At 36.2% G+C, this 20,288-nt stretch overlaps 1 protein-coding gene across 1 annotated transcript in view; it reads right to left on the bottom strand.

Moving 5' to 3' along the window:
• Positions 1-8,723: 8,723 nt before the first annotated feature.
• The window catches only part of LOC103717559 (SAGA-associated factor 29 homolog A-like), a 30,014-nt gene continuing 18,449 nt past the window's right edge, over positions 8,724-20,288 (bottom strand). The window contains exons 7-9 of the mRNA XM_008805997.5: positions 11,740-11,890; positions 10,425-10,438; positions 8,724-8,957 (exon numbers count right to left, since the gene is read on the bottom strand). Of these exons, the coding sequence (XP_008804219.2) occupies positions 8,870-8,957; positions 10,425-10,438; positions 11,740-11,890 (253 nt within the window). The 3' untranslated portion in view covers positions 8,724-8,869. The remainder of the gene's footprint in view (positions 8,958-10,424; positions 10,439-11,739; positions 11,891-20,288) is intronic.

Raw genomic sequence — 20,288 nt, 5'->3', positions numbered from 1 at the left:
TTTGGATATCCAAATAGAGGAAGCCCATTTTGTAGTGGACTTAGAAAATAGTTCAGCTAGGTTAAGTAGGCCAAATGACACAGTTTGCCTAGAGGATTGAGTGGAAAGCATGCCATTGAGCCTAAATTTTCTAAGTATAAACCCACAATAAAGCCCCAAATACCTAAATACAAGCCCATACCTCATGCTGAGATCATTTGTAACAAGGCAAGATGTTGTAATCCCATCTTAGTGTGGTCACCAAAGCCCAATCCCCCAAGTCTGGTCTAACCATGATGAGGATTGAGTTGGCTAAGGAAGGCAAAAACTCTTTTAGTTTGGCTGCTATCTAGCAACCGGACAAGAAGAAAAAAAACTTATCAGGGGTCGAGAACCTCATCTAGCACTTCCCCAACCTCATCCGCCTACGATGTCACTGTAGAATTGATAAAGAAGGCCATTGGGAGAAACTATCCAGTATCGAACTATTAGAATGGTGATACAAGAAGGATAAAAAATAGATGAAAATTAAGCATGGAGAGGGGTCACAGTGATTGCTAGCAAAGTTATAAAGATCTCGGCCATCCATCTGATCCAATAAAAGTGCTGCTATGGAATTGTAGGTGGGCAAGAAAGCCCTCGTTCACAATAGGAAAAAGGCTTATTCAACTGCATAAACCCTAGATTTGTATTTTCTTTGAAACTTGTCTTGCTAACCGAGGTCTTCTTCTTGTCCAATGGGGACTTTTGATTCACTGTTATTCTCAAACCATTGAGTCACGAGGCCTTTCAGGTGGTATCATCACCATTTGGCAATAGAATTTTTGCTTCTATAGATATCTTCAATAATAGCATCTCGCAAGTGTTTGCTATTATTAGAGAACCAAATTCTGACCCTTAGCTCCTAGTTGCAGCCTACACTAATATGGAGCATTGGTAGAGAAGATCGTTGCGGAGAGAACCTTCCGTGGCATTGCATAAAGGACTACCAACTCTTATAGCTAGAGACTTCAGTTGTATTGATGGGCCAACTAGAAAAGAGAGGGGGGGGCAAAGTGATCATCGATAAGATAAGGCGTAAGAAAATTTAAAGACTCTACTTTAACCAACAATCTACATGATTTTGGCTACACTAATGTTCAATAAACTTTATATAATAATCGTAATAGCTAGGCAAGAGCATAGGAGTGGATCAATAGAGCATTTGCAACCAAAAACTAGGTTCAAAGTTCCTTGATTATTAGGTACAGCACCTACAAAACATCTCCTCTAATTAAATATTCCATTCATATTAATACTTTTACTCTGATTCGTTCAAAATCTCCCTTCTCATTGACAAGTTCTGATTGTCTAACCCTCAATCTTGGAACATTATGCAAGGTACATGAAATCTATAAGTTCAAGGGAATGCAAAGCATCAAGTCCATAGAAGCCGAAGCTCACTAAGTGCGAGTTGAAACAGTAGAAGAAACTTAAAGATAACATCTTTAGAAGGTTGGACGAGATGGAATCTACTATTTTTGACTTGCAACAAAAGAAATGTGATCAAGGAGGCCTTTTTGGAAGAACTTGTGTCTCTTCATGCTTGCTTATTCCAGCATCGTTTTCTCCTTCACTAATAGGTACCTGAAGTTTAAAGTAGCTTGGCTTTGAAATGGAGATAGCAATGTAAGTTTTTTCCACAATTTGACTATGATCAGAATGCATAGAAACATCTAATATGATACCAGTGCCATTGGAAATGAATTGCTTTAGCTCTTCAAGTCTAGATAGGCTACGGATGTTGATGATGAGATTGCCCCATCTATTCCTCCTCCAAGTCATATGCTATTTAATTCTGATAATAAGATGTTATCAAGGAAGATGACTGAAAGAAAATTGAAAAACATTCTTTGACCGATGTTAGGGGATGAGGCCTTAGGCATGGATGGTTTTTCACCACTCTTTTCAATACATATTGGTCAATTGTTAAGAAGGAAGTTTGTCTTGCTATCAAACAATTTTTCATCACATTTTTTTCTACCTCAAGCTTGGAAAGTACTTCCATTACCTTGCTACCCAGAAGGCCAGACACAGTCGAATCTTTCCATTTCTAGTCAATCAATTTATGTACAATGCTTTACAAAATTTTGCCAAGTTTTTGGTGAATAGAATGCAAATTGTTTGAGCTCTTTAATCGATCAGCATTTGTTACGAGCAGGTGAATCTCTGATAACATTTTACTAGCACATAAGATTATGTGATCTTGAGAAAATTTTAGTATGGCATAGTCTAATAGTTATAAAATTGGATATGAAGCATGCTTATGATCTGATAAGATGGGCCTTTCTATACTTTTTCCTCCAGTAGATGGAATATCATGAGGGCTGGAACAATTGGGTGTGTAGTTACACTGTGAGTCCCTCATTTGCTTTGTTGCTCAATAGCATATATATTAAGGCCTTTTAATGAACGAGTGACTTGCAACAAGGGTGTCCCCTTTTACTACTTATTCCTTATTTATGTAGATGCATTATCTTGGATGCTAAATGCCTCAGTATCTAGTTATACTTTTCTTGCTCATCATCTGATACCTTCAGCCCCTTCAATCTCACACCTATTGTTTTCAATAATTGTGTGTTGATTGCCGGAGCCACTATATCAAATATTGCAGTTTTCAAGACTATAGCCAAGGACTATTTTTCAACATCTAGTCAGTGGGTAAATTTAAACATGTTTGTAATGAGATTTAACTTCAAGACTAATTCAATTGCAAAGAACCTACTAAATATTGCAAAATGTAATGACAAATACTATTACTTGGGAGGTCCGATTTCAGGAAGGAGGCCAACTATGTCTAATTTTAATTCTCTAATGCAAAAGATTCGTGATTAATTAGAGGGTTTGGAATGGATATCTTTATTTATGATGGGCAAAATTATGCTTATAAAGTTAGTAATTTATTCACTACCTATCTACCTGATGGCTAACATTATCATTCCAAAATATGTTATTTTAGAAGCTTGATCAAATCATGAGAAATTCCAATGGGGCTCTTTTGATAACTCTAAGAGAGTTCATCTACTAGCTTCTATTGATAACTCTAAATGATTAATCTACTAGCTTGGAACATGGTGTGTTAATATATGCGATATGATGGTTTGGGGGATCCCCCACTTTCCAAGTAGACATGAAGCCTTAATGACTAAGCATGTTGTTAGGTTTATTTTGGACTGGATAATTTCTAGTGTTTGTTGATAAGAACTATGTATAAATCATAGACTATTCATTCTCCTTTTATTCATACTTGTAACAGTTCTTCTATCTAGAAAGTTATTTGCACATGTTACTCTCCAATCTCAAATGAGTCGTACGAGATAGAAGGTCTACTAATGTCTTGGATGATCTATGAATTTCTTTATGCCACTTAAACACATTCTTACAAGTGTCAATATTGGCATTTTGTAGAATATGTTAGTGAAAGACTTGTTTGTAGAAGGAGAGAATAGGTGAAATGCTACTCTCATCTATCAAGCTTTTGATGAAGAACTAGCAAGAAGAATTCCATCCATGGTTGTGCTAGTGTTCAATTCTCCTTAGTGGCTTGGGTGGAGTACTTCTTCATGCTCTAAAGTAAAAGCCAGAAATTTGTACAAGCTCTATTGGGCCATCCTTTGACCAAAGATGTTGCCTATATTTGGAAGTTTGGTACTCATCTGAGAATACTGTGGTTCCTCTAAAAAGCAACTTAGAATCATCTTTCCTGCTGAAGTGTTCTTCATCAATGTGGTCTTCATATATCTCCTCATCACAACTGTTGTCTGGTATATATGAAACTGTTAGCCATACTCTTCTTGCATGTCTGACGCCAGTGAGTATTTGGAAGATTTTGCCTTTTTCTAGTGCAGTTACTATCCCTTCCTTCATTACGGATACTGTTTGTCAATATTTTAAGAAAAAGGTGGAAAGAAGCAAGGGTAGGAATGATGTGATTCTCATATGCTATATTATTTTATGATATTTGGTTGGCTAGCAATAGTTGTATATTTGAAAATACATCCCAAAGCCCTCGTCTAATCATTATAAAGGTTGCTCTTCAAACTTCAGAATCCATTCATCCCAATGCTACTCGGGAGTTTTTGATAGTAAAGAAATCTAGGATTTTCTATCAACAATCTTTGTTTCCACCTACATAACTCTTTTCACTTGAGCAACTCCACCTCCTAGCTTGCTCAAGACTAACTTTGATGGCAATGTGATCGGTGATGCAGCTAATTTTGTTGAGCCAAGTCTTTGTTTTTCTTGTGGCTACAAGTGGGTCGCACCTATCTGATATTACAATCTCAATTATAAAGTTTCGAGGGGTTTATGTTTATGCAATTATAATACTTTGGATGACTCACATTATGCTGGAAGATGACTCAAAAACTGTAATATACTAGATAACCATGCCAGATGCTCATGTGAATGGTACTCATCTACTATATTATGATATTTGGTAGGTTACATTTACTATGAATTTCTTCAAGACAATTTATATCCACATATAGTCGAACAATATTGTGGACTAGGTATCTTTTTATATTGCAAACACATGAAAGACATCCATAATTTTCTTTTCTCTTTCTCTATTGAGCTTTGTGGCCTCTTATTTTATGATTCTAATAGATATATTTACACTAGAACAATATAATATTTTTATTTCAGCAGAAGGGGTAAAAGAAAAGAAAAAAAGAGCAGAGGTAAGAAACCCTTCGCCTAACCATCATGGTTGGTTGCCATTCAGCATAGGATTCCTTAAGGACTACTTTAGGGATGTAGCTAATTCTCCTACAATTCTTCAAGGTTTGATAATAAATATAATGATTTATTCTCCCAATGGAGAGAATTTGTTATTACCTTTCCGAAAGAGTGTCCAAGGAATAGTTTGAGTGATAATATAATCATAAAGTCAATAACCTAAAAAGAAATGATGAGGTCGCATGGAGATCTCTAGCAAAAAGTTCCACTTCTTATGTGCGGCTTTCCTATTGCTTCGCTATTAATCCTCATATATATAGTATATAGAAAAAGAAACAACAAGATAGTTACATATCAACTATCTCATGCTTTTTATGTGAGGCTTTCTTCTCATCATATTACCACTCATCTCTAAAATACAACGAGGATTAAGCTACTTGGTAATCTATTTTCTGAAAGCAATTTTTGCCCTAATATTTCACTAAGGAATAAAAAGATGGAGGGTGGTTCTTGACTGGCCTAGCTTCCAAATATGAGTAACCAATTTTGTACTAGAGCATATGGGAGGTATGACAAATATGCCCTAGACTCTATGAAAATATAATGTTTCAACTATGAAGTAATCAAGCATTTATAAAGTTATTAAAGGATTATACAAGCAATGCACCCAGCATAAAGATTCTCAAGAGGAGCTTCATTATTAGTACCTTGAGTGATGTAGAGCAAGATAAATGTCCTAAATGGAGCCTCATGAACGTCAATGGAGGTTTGAGATAAATATCTTTACATATAGTTACCATTCTATGAATAATTTGGAAAGTATGTTACCACCTTTCTTTCCTTGATAAGAATGTAGATCCCTCATATTTGCTTGAAGACTATCCAGTTTACCTTATAATAATGGTTCCAAACGTCTCATGGGCCAATTAAACTGTAAAAATATTTGGGTTAAGGGGCAGCCTTTTCACTTTGAACAACGGACCAACTTGAGAGCTCCCTATAGGCAAGATGGTTAGGTTACTAGGGTTAGATTCTTCTTGCATGTCTCTACCGGATTAGTTATTGCAAGTCGATACTTAGCCAATTTTAGCAAAAATGTCCACAGGTAGAAACTAGGGTACCAAGATAAATGGTTAATTTTTCAAATAAGAGCTCTTTATGCTTATTATCAAAAATTATTTCCTTACCTCAATCTCCTTATTAAGGAGGTAAGTATGTTTCTTGAAAGACTATCTTGTAATCATAGAAATTGTGAGTAGTATTGGCACTTAAGGTCTAGCACCTTTCATTTCAATATACATACTAGGAGATTAATATTGCTATAGACTAAGTGACGGGACGTGAAGAGCTAAAAGTACAACGAGACTATAGCTTTAACTTTTAGCTTTAAAACATGTCGATGAGAGCTCATTAATTTATTAATGTATTAGCCAATTGCAAAGAGTTTTTTATTACAAAAGTTTTTCATTTAAGTGGTTGTAGTGGCTATTTAGAGTCTTTAAATGCTTAAAAGGAACCATATTCTTTATATTACACAAGATTCTAGTATTAGAGAGTTATACTGGGAAAGTTAGAGTATTGATAATTTAGATATTCTGTATGCTAAAAGATATGGACTCCTTTCTAGTGATGCTGCTTTCTTTGAGGTGTTGTTGAAATATACAGTATTTTTTAGAAGCACCTCGGAAGCTAAGCTTATAAGTTTTGTAACTTACATGGAAGTTGTTTGACTTAGATATTTGATTATTGAAATCCCATTAAGCAAGAATCATTTCTAGGGAATATGATCACCAAATTTTAATACGGTTACTGAGCCTAAAAAAACAAGATAAATAGACATATTCTAGGAAGACATCAATCTATAAAAGGCCTTCTTAATAAATGTATCATCTCCTTTGAATTTGTAAGTATTGCGAAAAGGGTCTCTCTAGGAATGCAGCTCCAGGGTGATCAAGGGAAATGGAATGAAAGCCGATAACATAGTCATTGATGGTAAAAACCCAAACATTTATTATTGAAGATCTCATAAAGAAAGTTTGATGCAGAGAAGCAAGTTGAATGCTTGATTATTAGAGTGCCTCTATTTTCATTACATGATAGACTAGAAAGAGTCAATGACTGAAAGAGCCCAAGGTAGACATTTATGAGGTACTAGTCTTGGTACTTTTGAAAGGCTCCTTTATGGTGTTGTTAGGCCATATAAGTATTAGACGGTTCGTTATCTAGAAACTCTCAAAAAACGTCAAGATACCAATATATGGATATAAATAGTGAACTAGTCCAAACTTTGTCCTATATTTGCTGTGTGTATGGCTAGTAGAAGTGTAGTTCAGGGACTCGAGTCAAAACTCACTTCACCATAGTTTCTTGGATGGAAACCACCAATACTATGTATAGGTTCCAGTTCAAATGACACCTTATATTGTATAAGTTGCCAAATAATTATTTTGTTAGCTGTGAAGCTCGTCAAAGATTTTGAAAATTGAGTTTTTTGATTAATTTTATCTTTTTAATTTAAAATTTCAAGTATGTTATTTTCTTTAAATTTTTAAGTTTCAAAATTTTCATTTTATTTAGTTATTACCTCCGACTAGTGCGTTATTCATTTTAAAATATTAGAGGGTTATTGAGATCTTTTTGACATGATGGGAGAGATTGGGCCAACTAGGCATTCAAAATCTTTCTAGTCTATTTATTGAGAGCCTTGTGATTAGGATATCACCACATGAAAAAGAAAGAAAGAAAAAAAAAACAAGAAGTCTTTCTAACACCTCTATTATTTCCCTGCACATTTCTTTTTTTTTCCATCAACATAATTCCTTCTTTTCTCCAATTCATTTCACTCCTCTTTCTTCAATGGACATGCACATAAAGGAGGTTTTTAAGTAGCCAACATTTGTAGCACCTCCTTAGAGAGAGGCATCGATGGCTCTCGTTAGCAAACATGCACCTCATCTCAAGCTGGCCATTTTGTTTTTGATACATCAGATATTCTGCATGATATTTTAGCTTTAATTCTTATTTTCCAACATTGATCATTTTTAATTAATTTCCAACACTCTGTTGGGTAACCCGAGCAAAGAGTATACTCAAATGTCCTTCTATATGGTGGTAAAGTGACTAAAACTCATCAAAACACTTCAAACAAACAAGTAATTTCGCCAGTTCGGGAGCAATTCACCAAGTCCTAATAAAGGCAGGATTTCATCAATTGTGCCAGTCCTAATAAAGGCAGGATTTGATCCTTAATACTCCAAAGTTTTCGCTGGTTGCTGCAAACATTTGGCTGAGGGTGGCAAATACCTTGACCAACACAAGAGTCTTTTGGATTTTGAAGCCATGCATTAGCTGTTCAATTATTTTTATTATGAAACAGTAAATTCCTGCCTGCACCATGCCTTAACAAGAGCACAGAATATGTGTCCATCAAAATAAAAAACAAGAATTAGACTTGCCTTGTTTGTCTGGATTTTCTGGTTACTTGATTGTTTATGTTTCATTTAGCTACAGTTATTTTATTCTTTATTCAAGAAAACCAAAAAAATAAAAAAAGAAAACAAGGCAAGAATTAGTAGGGCATGTTCAGCTCCAGAGAGGAACATGCAAAAGATTAAGATGTAGGGGTTCTTCTAAGTAAGTGCCTTCCTATACAAAATAAATAAATATGAAAAAGATCACAAAACACCCTGCAGGAATATCATTGCAGCAAGAGAACTATATAATTAACATTTACATTTCCCATCTAGTGCGCTTATAGCCTATGTATAGGCCTCTATATATGTTACTTAGTTTTGACATACAAGGAGGAGGAGCAAATGAGTTTTGCTACAATTAGCTCCCTCCAGTTTCAAAATCGACGACATACTTGCATGAAGTTACTTACAAGTTCATAACATTTATCAGACAAAAATCTGTTTTAGATTTAACATTAACTTACTAGCTCTAATGCTTGAATGATGCTTGTGTTAAGACAGCAATGATGATGATGATCCAACAGCTCAAGTGTGTTGTGGGAGCATCATGATGAAGTAGACATGACTCTGTAAAACAATGAACAAAGCACCACCTAAACAGCCCACATATACAACATCATGAGAGTCCATTTGTAGCTTGAAGATTAATATCTGAAGACTAATAGCAGTTGCATGATTTCACTTCATCGGCGATGGCCCTATGGAAGTGGAACCACCTTGTAGAATGGTACACTTCTTTGAGGTAAAGATCCATCTTCTTCGTCATCATCAAACTCAAGCACATAGCTGCCAAGAACAAAAAGACAATGTAGATACAAGAAAAAAAAAAACTTAAATACATATAGTTCCATAATACCAACGGATCTACACTAAAGGTTGGCCCTAAATCTCTCATCATAGATAGAAAAGGCATCTTAACACTCAGGAGGGAGGCTTAATGATATATGTTATAATGTCAATTAATGAGATGGGGGGCGAGATTTAGTGCCAAAAATTAAATGATGGGCAAGAGCTTTGCAGGACAAATTCTAAGAGTAAAGAAGTATGGAATGCAACAACAGTGGAAAGAGAAGTGAAATAAATACCAAAGTAACACAATTTTATTATGGCATTTATTATTTATTATACTAAAAAACAAGAGAGTTGAAGATACAATTTGAAAACTAGTTGAAGATAAAATTTGAATACTAATTCCAGATTTATGTGATCAACGCATGCCGTGAGCTTGAAAACACTTCAACAAGACAGCCCTAAAGACCAGCAAAACTCTAGGGCTCCAAATGTAGGGCAATAAAGAGGGCTAGAAATACATGATAAGCATTGTAAAGATGAGAAGACTGAGGTGGATGGTTTACCATGAATATTATGGTGAAAAATTCACCAATAGGAAACAAAATAGAGGAGAACTAATTGAATTGGTATAAGCATTCAAATCAAATATTCAATAAGGTCTTTGGGAAAGGACTCAAATTTGTTGAGAACTAATGATGACAGCAGATCTAGTTCCAAACAAAAATTAATGGCAAGCTATCATTAAAACAAATTCTGATGCTCGGTATTGCTCATTATGGTTATTGTATGCATGCATAACAAAACGTCATCAACAATAGCAAAGCATTTTTTTTGAAAGTTATAGCAAAGCATGTTAAAAGCTGCATATTCGTAGTTAAATAATTTCATTCTTGGTGGTGTAAGTTGTTTTCAATAACTTCTCTATATTGAAAAATATATGATGCCTCAGATCCTTATATAAAATAGCTCATCTGGAGTTATAAGCATAGCACTAAACTAGATTAAAGATAATATCATTCTTGGTGGTGTTAGTTGCTTTCAACAACTTCTCTATAGCAAATAACATAAAATGCCTAGGATGCTTTTGAAATAGAAAAGAGCACATCTGGAGTTATAAGCATAACACTAAACTACATCGTAAATATCTTTCTTGGTGCTGTTAGTTGCTTTTAACTGCTGCTCTATATCGAATAACATATGCTGCCTAGGATACTTGTGAAATAGAAAAGAACACATCTGGAGATATAAGCATAGCACTAAACTAGATCATAGAAAACAACATTCTTGGTGGTGTTAGTTGCTCTTCTCTATATCGAATAACATATGATGCCTAGTATACTTGTGAAATAGAAAAGCGTTCATGTGGAGTCATAAGCATAGCACTAAACTAGATTATAGATAATATGATATGAAATATCTCTTAACAGAGAGAGGACATGGCTACAAGGACAAAAGACTTACTCATCAGATTTCCTCTGGAAGTTTGCAAACCATTGTAAGCACCATGTAAAGAAAGAGAAGAAAGTTAGTATATTGTACCACTATCATGAAGAAATATCAAAACCACTAGAAAGTAAGCTTTATTGCCTGCAATGCACGAAAGAATGAATGAGAGGATTCTATTTTACATGTATTCAGATCAATGAATAATGTTTACATAAGATTTGAAGCAAGGTACGTCAACTTGATACCAAGACCCATACCGATGCCACCCTGTTACCATAGCGGTACGCCCAGTGCGGGGGCCGGTTCAGCGTACTGAGTGGCAGTACGCCCTCCATACCATATACTGGCACCGAATCGGTATGGTACGGTATGCCCTATACCGCCCGGTTCGATATGGTATGATGTACCTTGATTTGAAGTGACAGTGTAAATTGAATGCATACCAAAAAGTCCTTGACATGCACATGATCATGCTCTAGCAAGCAGAAGTAATCTTAAATGGTTTGAAAAATCATAACATGCATGCTCAAGCATATAAACAGGTAGAACTGCAATGTAAACATCATTGACCCAAAATATCTACTAAACCAGATCATAGTGTCAATTAGGATGAGATAATCATATATGATAGCTTTTATGGCCATTGATCAAGATGCATACCAGATGGATTTGGATGTACTGCAAGTTTACAATGGACGATGGATATGAAAGTCAGAAAAAAGGGATTGAGAGAAACCAAGGATGTGCACATGCATGTTTATATGATTGTATGCATGTGCATGTATTCCTCATCTGTTTCTTTCCATCTCTTATATTCTTATATGAACTACTGCAAAAAATACAATAAGGTAGGGCCCTCAGAGGACACATCCACCTAGTATCTAACTCATAAATTCTTTATTGGAACATTAACAAAATAATAAAGAATTCTTTTACATGTCAGAACCACAAATTTAATGACTGAAATCAAACAAATCATGCAGATTACATTCAAGAAGAAAACATGAAAGAGATCTCCTATACAAAAAATTCTAAACTGCAGTGTCAAATAAACGTCCATCAATAAAAGGAGTCCAGATTAGAGGATCAGAAAACCAATTACCTAATCATAAATCTTGTTAAAGTTGATATGAGTAAATAAAATTTAAAAAAAAATTCTTCCGCATTCACCTAAAACCAGAATTTTTCAAATATAAAGAAACAAAACTATATGCTAGTCATATTTCTTTATCAATAAAAGATGAAAAATTAGTGATTGATGCCAAACCAAAAACCACATATTTAGAGATTATAGGATACAGTATAAAAAGTGCAGTTCAACTGTTATTACCTTACGGTGATTGACCACAGTTGCCTTATACAAAGCTGTAGTTCCAGGATAAACAGCCAAGACCTGCCTGCCTGGGAGAAAATCTAGTGCACTAGAAGGATCATTTTTCTTTGGAAAAGGAATGATGCGTGACATAGGCAGCTTGTACTTCCTGAATTATAAGAATACAAGAGATCATAATCACCCACAGATTGGCAAATTGTGATTAGTACATTTTTTATAAGCAAACTATAAACCAACAACATATACATAATAAAAGCCTTAAGTATTTTGTTTCAATCAATTCCTGAATCATGTACAGGTGTGAACAATAACAAATTTTTAGTGCATTTGAATATCATTTAAGTCATATAGATATAAATGTATGGATATCTCATGCAGCATGAAATCCATAGTCCCCACACAGAAACAAAATTAAACGGTAATTTTACCACTGTTCAATGTCTACCTGGCCAATAAGGCAGTAGTTCATAGAAAAACCCAAGGTAGCATAAAAAGGAACAAAAAGAAAATAGCTGGATTTGAAAAATGTATCTAACATGTATGGAAAACAATGATTCTCCATAGTTGCATATATGACAATTGTTAACAGTAAAAATGAAGATGCCAATGTTGCAGTGGATGCAGTTCCTACCAAGGCATAACGCTAAACATAAGTTATAATATGTGGGAACCCTTTTTACATAAAGTAAAATAGAAACACAAGGTTGATTTTGTTACGAGGCATATGGTATGAGAGAGGAATCTGGCCTCAAGGTATACAATTGATCTGCTGACAAGAAAAAATAATTCAAGAGATACTACACCAGTAAATTTAAGAGGTGATAGAAAGGTCCGCTGTTGTAATAACCCCAAAATTTTTTTTATATATAAAAAGGGATAGAATAGTCCTTTAAAATTGATATAAGGGGTAAAATTGGAAGGAATCAAAAGATAATGGCATAGTTGTAGATATGTTGAAGTGTTAGGGGCAAAATGGGAATTTAATAATATTAAACAAAGGTGAATAGTGCTTTGATGTGATTTAAATGGGGTGGTTGGTGGCTCACGGGAATGAAGCAGAGAGAAGAAAGGGAGGGGTTCTCAGGCGACAGAGAGGAAGAAAAAGAAGAAGAGGAAAGGAAAGGAGGAAAGGAAGAAAGGAAGAGGAAGAAGAAGAAGAAAAAGAAAGGGAAAGGAATCCCGGGTGCACTTCCAGCTGAAGGGAAAAATGTAGATCTCCTTCTCCTCTACGCAAGGACCTCGATTTCCAAAAAGAAAAAGGTAAATATCCGTCCCTATCTAGTCTTTTGATGACATTAGGCTATACAAAGGGTGGATATAGTCTAGAGGGGTCGGATAAGGGTTGTAGAGGCGGTTAAAAGAGGAAGAATCGGATTTTGACAAATTTTTCCGGCACTACGGAAAAACTATGTCGAAGTCCCAACTTCGGCAAATTATTTAGAGGGTCAAACGACCTCCGATAGCAATGCATGTTACCTCTTTGGAATCCCCTATGAGTGTAGAATGTTAGGTAAAAATTTCATCAAATTTGGAGTTTGGAAAGTGGATCAAACCCAGGATGAAGTAACCGGCTGTCGGTCCGGGTTACTGTTCATCCGGGTGGAAAATAAGGGATTTCATGCTATAATAAAGTATTAAGCCTAGATCAAGCTAAAAGGGACCTTGTACTCATGCAAGGGAATCCCTGGTATACATAAATGATGAGTTAATTAATAGAAAAAGAAAAAAAGAAAGAAAAGAAAAGATTTAGGGAACGGGGGAGTTGAATCAATTAAAGTTCCCTATATTATAATTGGCACGTAGATTATAGCCCTTGATACAGGACTAAATGTATTGTAAATGCATGTCACAATTGGGCAAGAAGCTAGGGAACAAGAGGAAGAAGTTCCCCACTGCCAGCTGTAGATTTTTGGAGGCGTATCAGGGCTGTGCCAGATTGACAGGTGAGTGGGAGTCATGTACTTTGCACTATGAGCATCCTTAATTCAATTTCATGAATGTCGCCAAGTGTGAATTGATTCCACTTGAGCATATTGATTGATATTGTAGTAGATTCCTCTATAATCTTGATTCTCCATGCTTGATTATTCTGTACATGCATTTGAGGGAACATTGAGAGGAATTACGAGGGGTTGATGAGTAATCAAATTGATTCCGAATTGTGAAATGATTTCTTTTGTAAATTGATTTCATTTCCTCTATTTTAAAGACTTGTGAGTCGTAGCTTGATTATACTCTTTTATGAGTAATTAAATTGGTTCCAAATTGTGAAATAACTTCTTTTGTAAATTGATTTCGTTTCCTCCATTTCAAAGATTTGTAGAGCCCTTTTTAGTGGTATATTGAGTTGTATTGCACTTCCTTGACCCTCACTCCTAACCCTGATGTTAGTTTATGATTGGGTCATGATCGAGTGAGTGGTAATCTTGATTATACTCCTTTTTAGTAGAGTATTGGGAGGGTGCATTATGGCATTTATGCATGGCTTGGCAGTATCTGCAGGACACCTATAGTCGATGGGGTTGAACATCGGCCTTTGTGCACATAGTAGCCTTCTGGGTGGGCGGAGCCCAGTCCCTTCCTAGGGGGGACACGGCCCTAGGCGTAGGATCGGCCGGTCCTACGACTTATATTCTGCTTGCCGCCGGGCATAGTAAGACCCCGCGAGGTGCAGTATGGCTTTCCGCGGATGTAGAATTCCCGCGAGGTGCCGTTTAGTATGTAGATGTGAGATGGATTTCTGTTCTGGATACTGGCCGGCATTTACATGATTAGTGTGGTGTCTTATCCTGCATATGCATGTGACAGTAGGGAGTTGTTGCTGGTTCGCCTGGGGCGTAAAACCCACCTTCCGACAGCTGTCTAGCATTTACATTATCGATATGGTGTCTTATCCTGCATATGCATGTGACAGTAGGGAGTTGTTGCTGGTTCGCCTGGGGCGTAAAACCCACCTCCCGATAGCTGTCTAGTGATGATTTCAGCATATTGACACCTGATTTGTATGTTCCAGCATTATGATCTGTTGAGCATATTCATGAGTAGCATATATGTTAACTTGATTATTCCATATATGCTTCAGATGAGTTGATATTGTTTGTGGTGATATTGATGACTTACTCCATATTCTCTATGTTGAGATCATGTTCATCTTATTATTGATCTTGAGATTTCACCTCGAGCCATGATTATATCTGGTCTCATGTGCATAGTACTCTCTACTCCACTCACTGAGTATTTATATACTCACTCCCCAGTTTAGTGTTTTTGATTGCAGGGCAGGTATTGTATAGAGAAGAGCAGGGTTAGAGATTGCCTGCTAGCTGTGCCGCTCCATAGTATAGTATAGTATAATGTAGATAGAGGTTTATACCCTTTTGGTGTAGTATAAACCTTCTGTTGTATATAGTATATATTTACAGTCATAGATCCTGTTGTGGATATGGGTTTGACCATGGATGGAATGGGAACCAGATTTTTATACATATGAGTTATATGCCTGAGATAATGTATTGATATATATTGTCCAGGTTCATTATGTGACGGATTATGTGATTGCTGCTCTGACAGGTAGTGTGTTGTATGTATTGAGATAATCCTGACAGGTCACTATAGGAAAAGTGATCATTTTGTGCATGCATCATGCCAAATTTTTCAAGATTTATTGATGATTGATAGGTAGTAGGGTTCTACGCGGTGGCTGGTGGCCTTATGCCTACCCGCACCCTAGGACCGTCGCGGCGGCCCGCCGGGAACGGGACGGGGGTCGTGATAGCTGTACCGACCATACCGACGTACCGGTGGGCACCGGTACCGGTACCATACCGAACCAAATCGGTATTGTACCGGTTCGGCTAGTTCGGGCCAAAAGCCAAAAAAAAAATTGACATCGGTACGAGCCGGTCGGTACGGGCTGGTACCGGTTCGGTACGGGTCGGTACAGGCCGGTACCGACCGGTACGGGTTGCGAATAGTCGGAACCGAAAAATATAGCTGTACCGTACTGGTTCCATCCGGTACCAGTACGTACCGGCCCGTACCGATCAGTATGGCAGACCATGGGTGAGAGTCTAAGATACATGCAGAGGTGATGTTTAAGGATGCACAACCATGAATACAAGGCCAAAAGAACAGTATGACCAAGATAACTAATCAACAGAAAGAGTAATGGTGCAATACTAACATGCAAAGTCTGATGGAGAAAGATTTGCCACACAAAGCTGATCACAGAATGCAGAGTAATAAATACAGACATAACAAGCATAATAAACGCAATTTAGTTTTAGCTTATGAATGATGTACTTTGACCACCAGTGAACTTTGACATGGTGAGGTTGACAATAAAACTTCAGGTTGACAAAGTGCATGGTGAACAGGTTGAAAAAATCTTTTGATAGCATAGTAGATTGCTGAGCAAGATACAGAGCGGAAATGCAAAACCATAGGCAGATGACACTAGGAAATAGGTAGTCAATGCAGATGAGAAGCAAGCCACTTATAGTTACCATACATGGTGATCAGCAATTTGTGCCTAAAGGCACAATTCACAAAACTCTGAATGTGGTGTGGAGACAACGATCACAGGAATTTCAAGATGTGTTCTTCCAAGATGAAGGGTCTGGTGACTCTCGTACTCGGTATAACAACAATGTCTATACAGAAAATGAAACTATTCCCAACATATCATGTTTTATATGTGAATTGGAAGACTTCATAAAACAAGAAATTAACTGAATTCTAGGCACAGGGCTAGATAAATAGAACTGGACTGTTTTAATGATAAAAAGATTAATTCCAGAAAAGGGATTCAAGAACAAAAAAAAAGGATGGTGAAATTCATCAATTGAACCAATAGTGTGCAATAGTAAAAAATGGTTTTTTCAAGAGCCGAAATTGAAAGCAAAGGGATGAGAAGGGTGAGGCAGAGAAATGCCTCCAACAGGAAAAGAGAGATGTATTAGGTGCTCATAATCAGTCAGAGAACAAACAAAGAAACAGTTAATAAAGTGCACTGAACCAAATAAATTAAAAAGACTGACACAGAGATATCTGAGATGGCAGGTTCAAAAACTAGCAAGAAGATGTGGATCGCATGTGACTAAAGATTTGTTAGTCAAATAAGCTAATGTCATGTATTTTGAGCCTTATTTTTGCAAACTTGCATATTTTAGACAACCTGTTAGTTATCAACATTGCTTTAGGGCTTCTTGATTACTCACCTCAATAGTATGGTTAAAAAAATTCATCATCGCTCTCCCTTTAATCTATTCTTTCAGCCTCTCCACCCATCTTCTATTTTCACAGATATATATATAGAGAGAGAGAGAGAAAGAGAGAGAGATTTAACACCTTTCTCCTTTTTTCATTGTTTCTACCTTTAACAGACAACTGGCAGAAGTGCTAATTGTAGGACATCAAGCACATGTTGGACTGAAATTATCCATTCAAGGATACCTGAATCAAAACAGAGTACTAGACCTTGTTCAGTCTATGCACAATGGATCACCTATAATACGCTTACTGCATTTAAACAGACCAGTCATTACTCTGCCATCATTGCTCTTGAGCTTACTGCTTCTTGTCAAGCTTATATAGTATGAGACCCCAGGTCACCATATGGTATTAAAGTATATGAGAAGTGATACAGCAGTGATTGAAGATCACTTGTTCCACATCACTAAAGGATGCAATGGATGAAAGAACTGGATCCAAAGTCTTTCTGATCATTAATCTGAGCCACAAAGTGTCAAAATGGCACGATTATCAACTTATGAAAGTGTCTTGGACTAATCCATCCAATCAAAATGAACAAGGAACAATTTGAAACCTGAAATCTGCTTAACCAGTTCAGATTTTGCTGAGTCTTCAGTTTTTAGTCTTGTGCATTTTTTTTGTTTAATTCAGTATGGTGATAGCTTAAGAATTTTTTTTTAGCAGAAAAAGGGAAATCCAATGTTTGGCACTATTTACACTACCCTAAAAAATAACGCCCCATGAAATCCCTCTTTCTTTCATTTCTCCACTAGTAAATTCTTATTTCATGTCAAAGATAGCTGGGGGCTAAGTTGTTTAACTTTTAACTATATTACCTGGACACTCCGTTTAAGTTGTTTGTTTGGAAGTGTCGATACTTTTGGACACTTTGACACGACATGACAAGACATGGATGGACACTTCACTCCATACCCTGTTGACATTAGCAAAAATTAGTTTGATGCTTAGGACTTTTTTGGGGAGTGTCCGGCAGCACACTCTTAATTTTAAATGCTGAATACTCAAAAGTGTCCTTATATTTTTTTCAATACCAAGTTATCAAGGTTTTGTGGAGATTCAAGTGAAGTGTCCTTATGCTTTTAACATAAAGTTATCAAGATTAGGTGGACATTTCAAGCAAAGTGTTATTATATTTTTCATATAAAGTTATTACAATTATATGAACACTTTAAGTGAAATATCATAATATTATAAATATAAATATATCACAGTTAGTTATCAACTTATGTGCCTCAACACATCTTAATTAAATTTATTACAATTATATGGACACTTTAAGTGAAATGTCATTATATTATAAATATGAATATATCACAGTTAGTTATCAACTTAAGTGTCTCAACACATCTTGAATAACTTTATATGTATCTAACAAATAAATTAAACAATATACAAAACCGTGGCTATTTTATTAATTTATTTGTTAGATAGCATCTATAACTCTCCCCTGTAAATTTCTTTTTTTGAATAAGCATCAAAATGCACAAGCACATGTGTCCTTGTATGTTATGTATACCTGTGCCTAGGTTTTTAGAGGTTGTGTGTGTGCGCGTGCATGTGCACATGTGTGGGTGGGTGGTTTTATAAGTGGACTGCATTGAGATCCAAAGCACTGTAGGGAAGACATTATTGAGAAATAAACAAAAAGCCTGGTATGACTGCTTTTCCTTCTCGTACTCCTCCTTGTCATATTTCTTCTTATTTCTCTCCTCTATCTGCTAGTTTTCTCTTTTCTTATATATTTCTGTTGTTATTCTTCTTCTTGCTGGAATATTTGAACTGTAGATTGGTTTTTCAGCAGGATAATATATCAGATTTGTTAAAATCTTATCTCTCTCACTTATGTTTATTAATTTATTACTGTTATTCTTCTTGTGTTTTGGTAATGCTGTTATTCTTCTTTAATTGCTTAATTCTTCATAGCTGACTCAGTTATGTGTCGTAAACTAGCATAACCTGACATGAAATATTTCTTTCGCTCCTCCTAATCTCCTTGAGCCTAACCACTGATTTTTGTTTTCAAATTTTGTTAAATTAACCAATTGACCTCAACAGCTTAAGCTGAAGAGAATGGGCAATGGCATATATTAGGCCTAACATCCCCCACTGATCACATACATTGAGACTTATGACCTCCAGCAAACTTAGACAAGATAACAATTAGGTTAATTAAATAATTATTGGCATTTTGAAGGGAATTGAACTCATGGCCTTCCAGCAAACTTTGGCTTTGTTGCCAACTGGTCCCAAAACCTTAAGCTGACAGGGAATTCCCACCCTATCAACTGGTCCCAAAAGAAGGGATGGACAAGGTGGCTCAACAAGTTCATCTAATTTGACATAAAGAAAGCCCTAGAAATCTTGGCCATAGTTTCAAAACATCCTATCTAGAAACCTTAAGAGAGCTACATGAACTTTCTTTTCCTCTCACAAGCTACTAACTTGTTTATCCCTTCTTTTCCTAGTGTAGGACAGGAATTACTCAGTTTTTGAACAAGCCTTGATAAATCCTTCTCTTTGGCCTGTCATCAGTTATATGCTTTACATCCTCCATGCTGAAGTGAGCCAAATACTGAGGCCTTCCTTGACTCAGTATGATTTTTCAATCTAATCCTGTGGAAAGAATATGTCAACATCTATTCCAAAACTTTGAAACATTGTTTCCTTCTATTTATGTTTGCTACTTGGTTTCCATGTTAGATCATTCTGCTGATCAACTTTCTGACACACAGAGCAGAGAGGGCCTCAAAAGCCCTCTCTCCCCACTCCCTTGCCCTAATTCTGGTCGCCGCCAGCCACTCTCTCTTCCTCTCTCTCTCTCTCTTTCTCCCTCTCTCCTTCCGCTGGTTTCTCGGGCAGTTCAGGACGGCCCTGCCAACATTGGTTTCAATGCCTTCCCCTCAGCCTCAACTAGTTATTTGATTGCTCCTATCCTGAATCAACTCCGTGGCAGATTTTTTTTTTTGGGGGCCACTGCATCAATCTGGACCATTAATTTCAGCATCTGTTACATGATCATTCATCTATCTAGTTTGGTAAACATGAAAATACAACTATTTCTGATTTAGTAAGAATGTAGAAAAAGAAAAAATCAGTCATCAAATAAGTATGTGTACTTCATTTCAAGGACACAGAGAAGAAGTATCCAAGTCATTCTATACATATTAAAGATATTATTATGGTTGAAAAATGAGAGCTAGAGAATGCTCCTCATCACAAATTTGTGATGAAAAAATGCTACGCCATAAATTAGTTCAACATCCTGTTTCTGG

Source organism: Phoenix dactylifera, chromosome 4 (assembly GCF_051530095.1).
Source record: "Phoenix dactylifera cultivar Ajwa chromosome 4, Ajwa_hap1_PhDact_Kaust_v1.1, whole genome shotgun sequence".
Taxonomy (NCBI): domain Eukaryota; kingdom Viridiplantae; phylum Streptophyta; class Magnoliopsida; order Arecales; family Arecaceae; genus Phoenix; species Phoenix dactylifera.
Note: the sequence above shows the minus strand (reverse complement) of the source record. Positions and strands in the feature narration are given on the sequence as shown.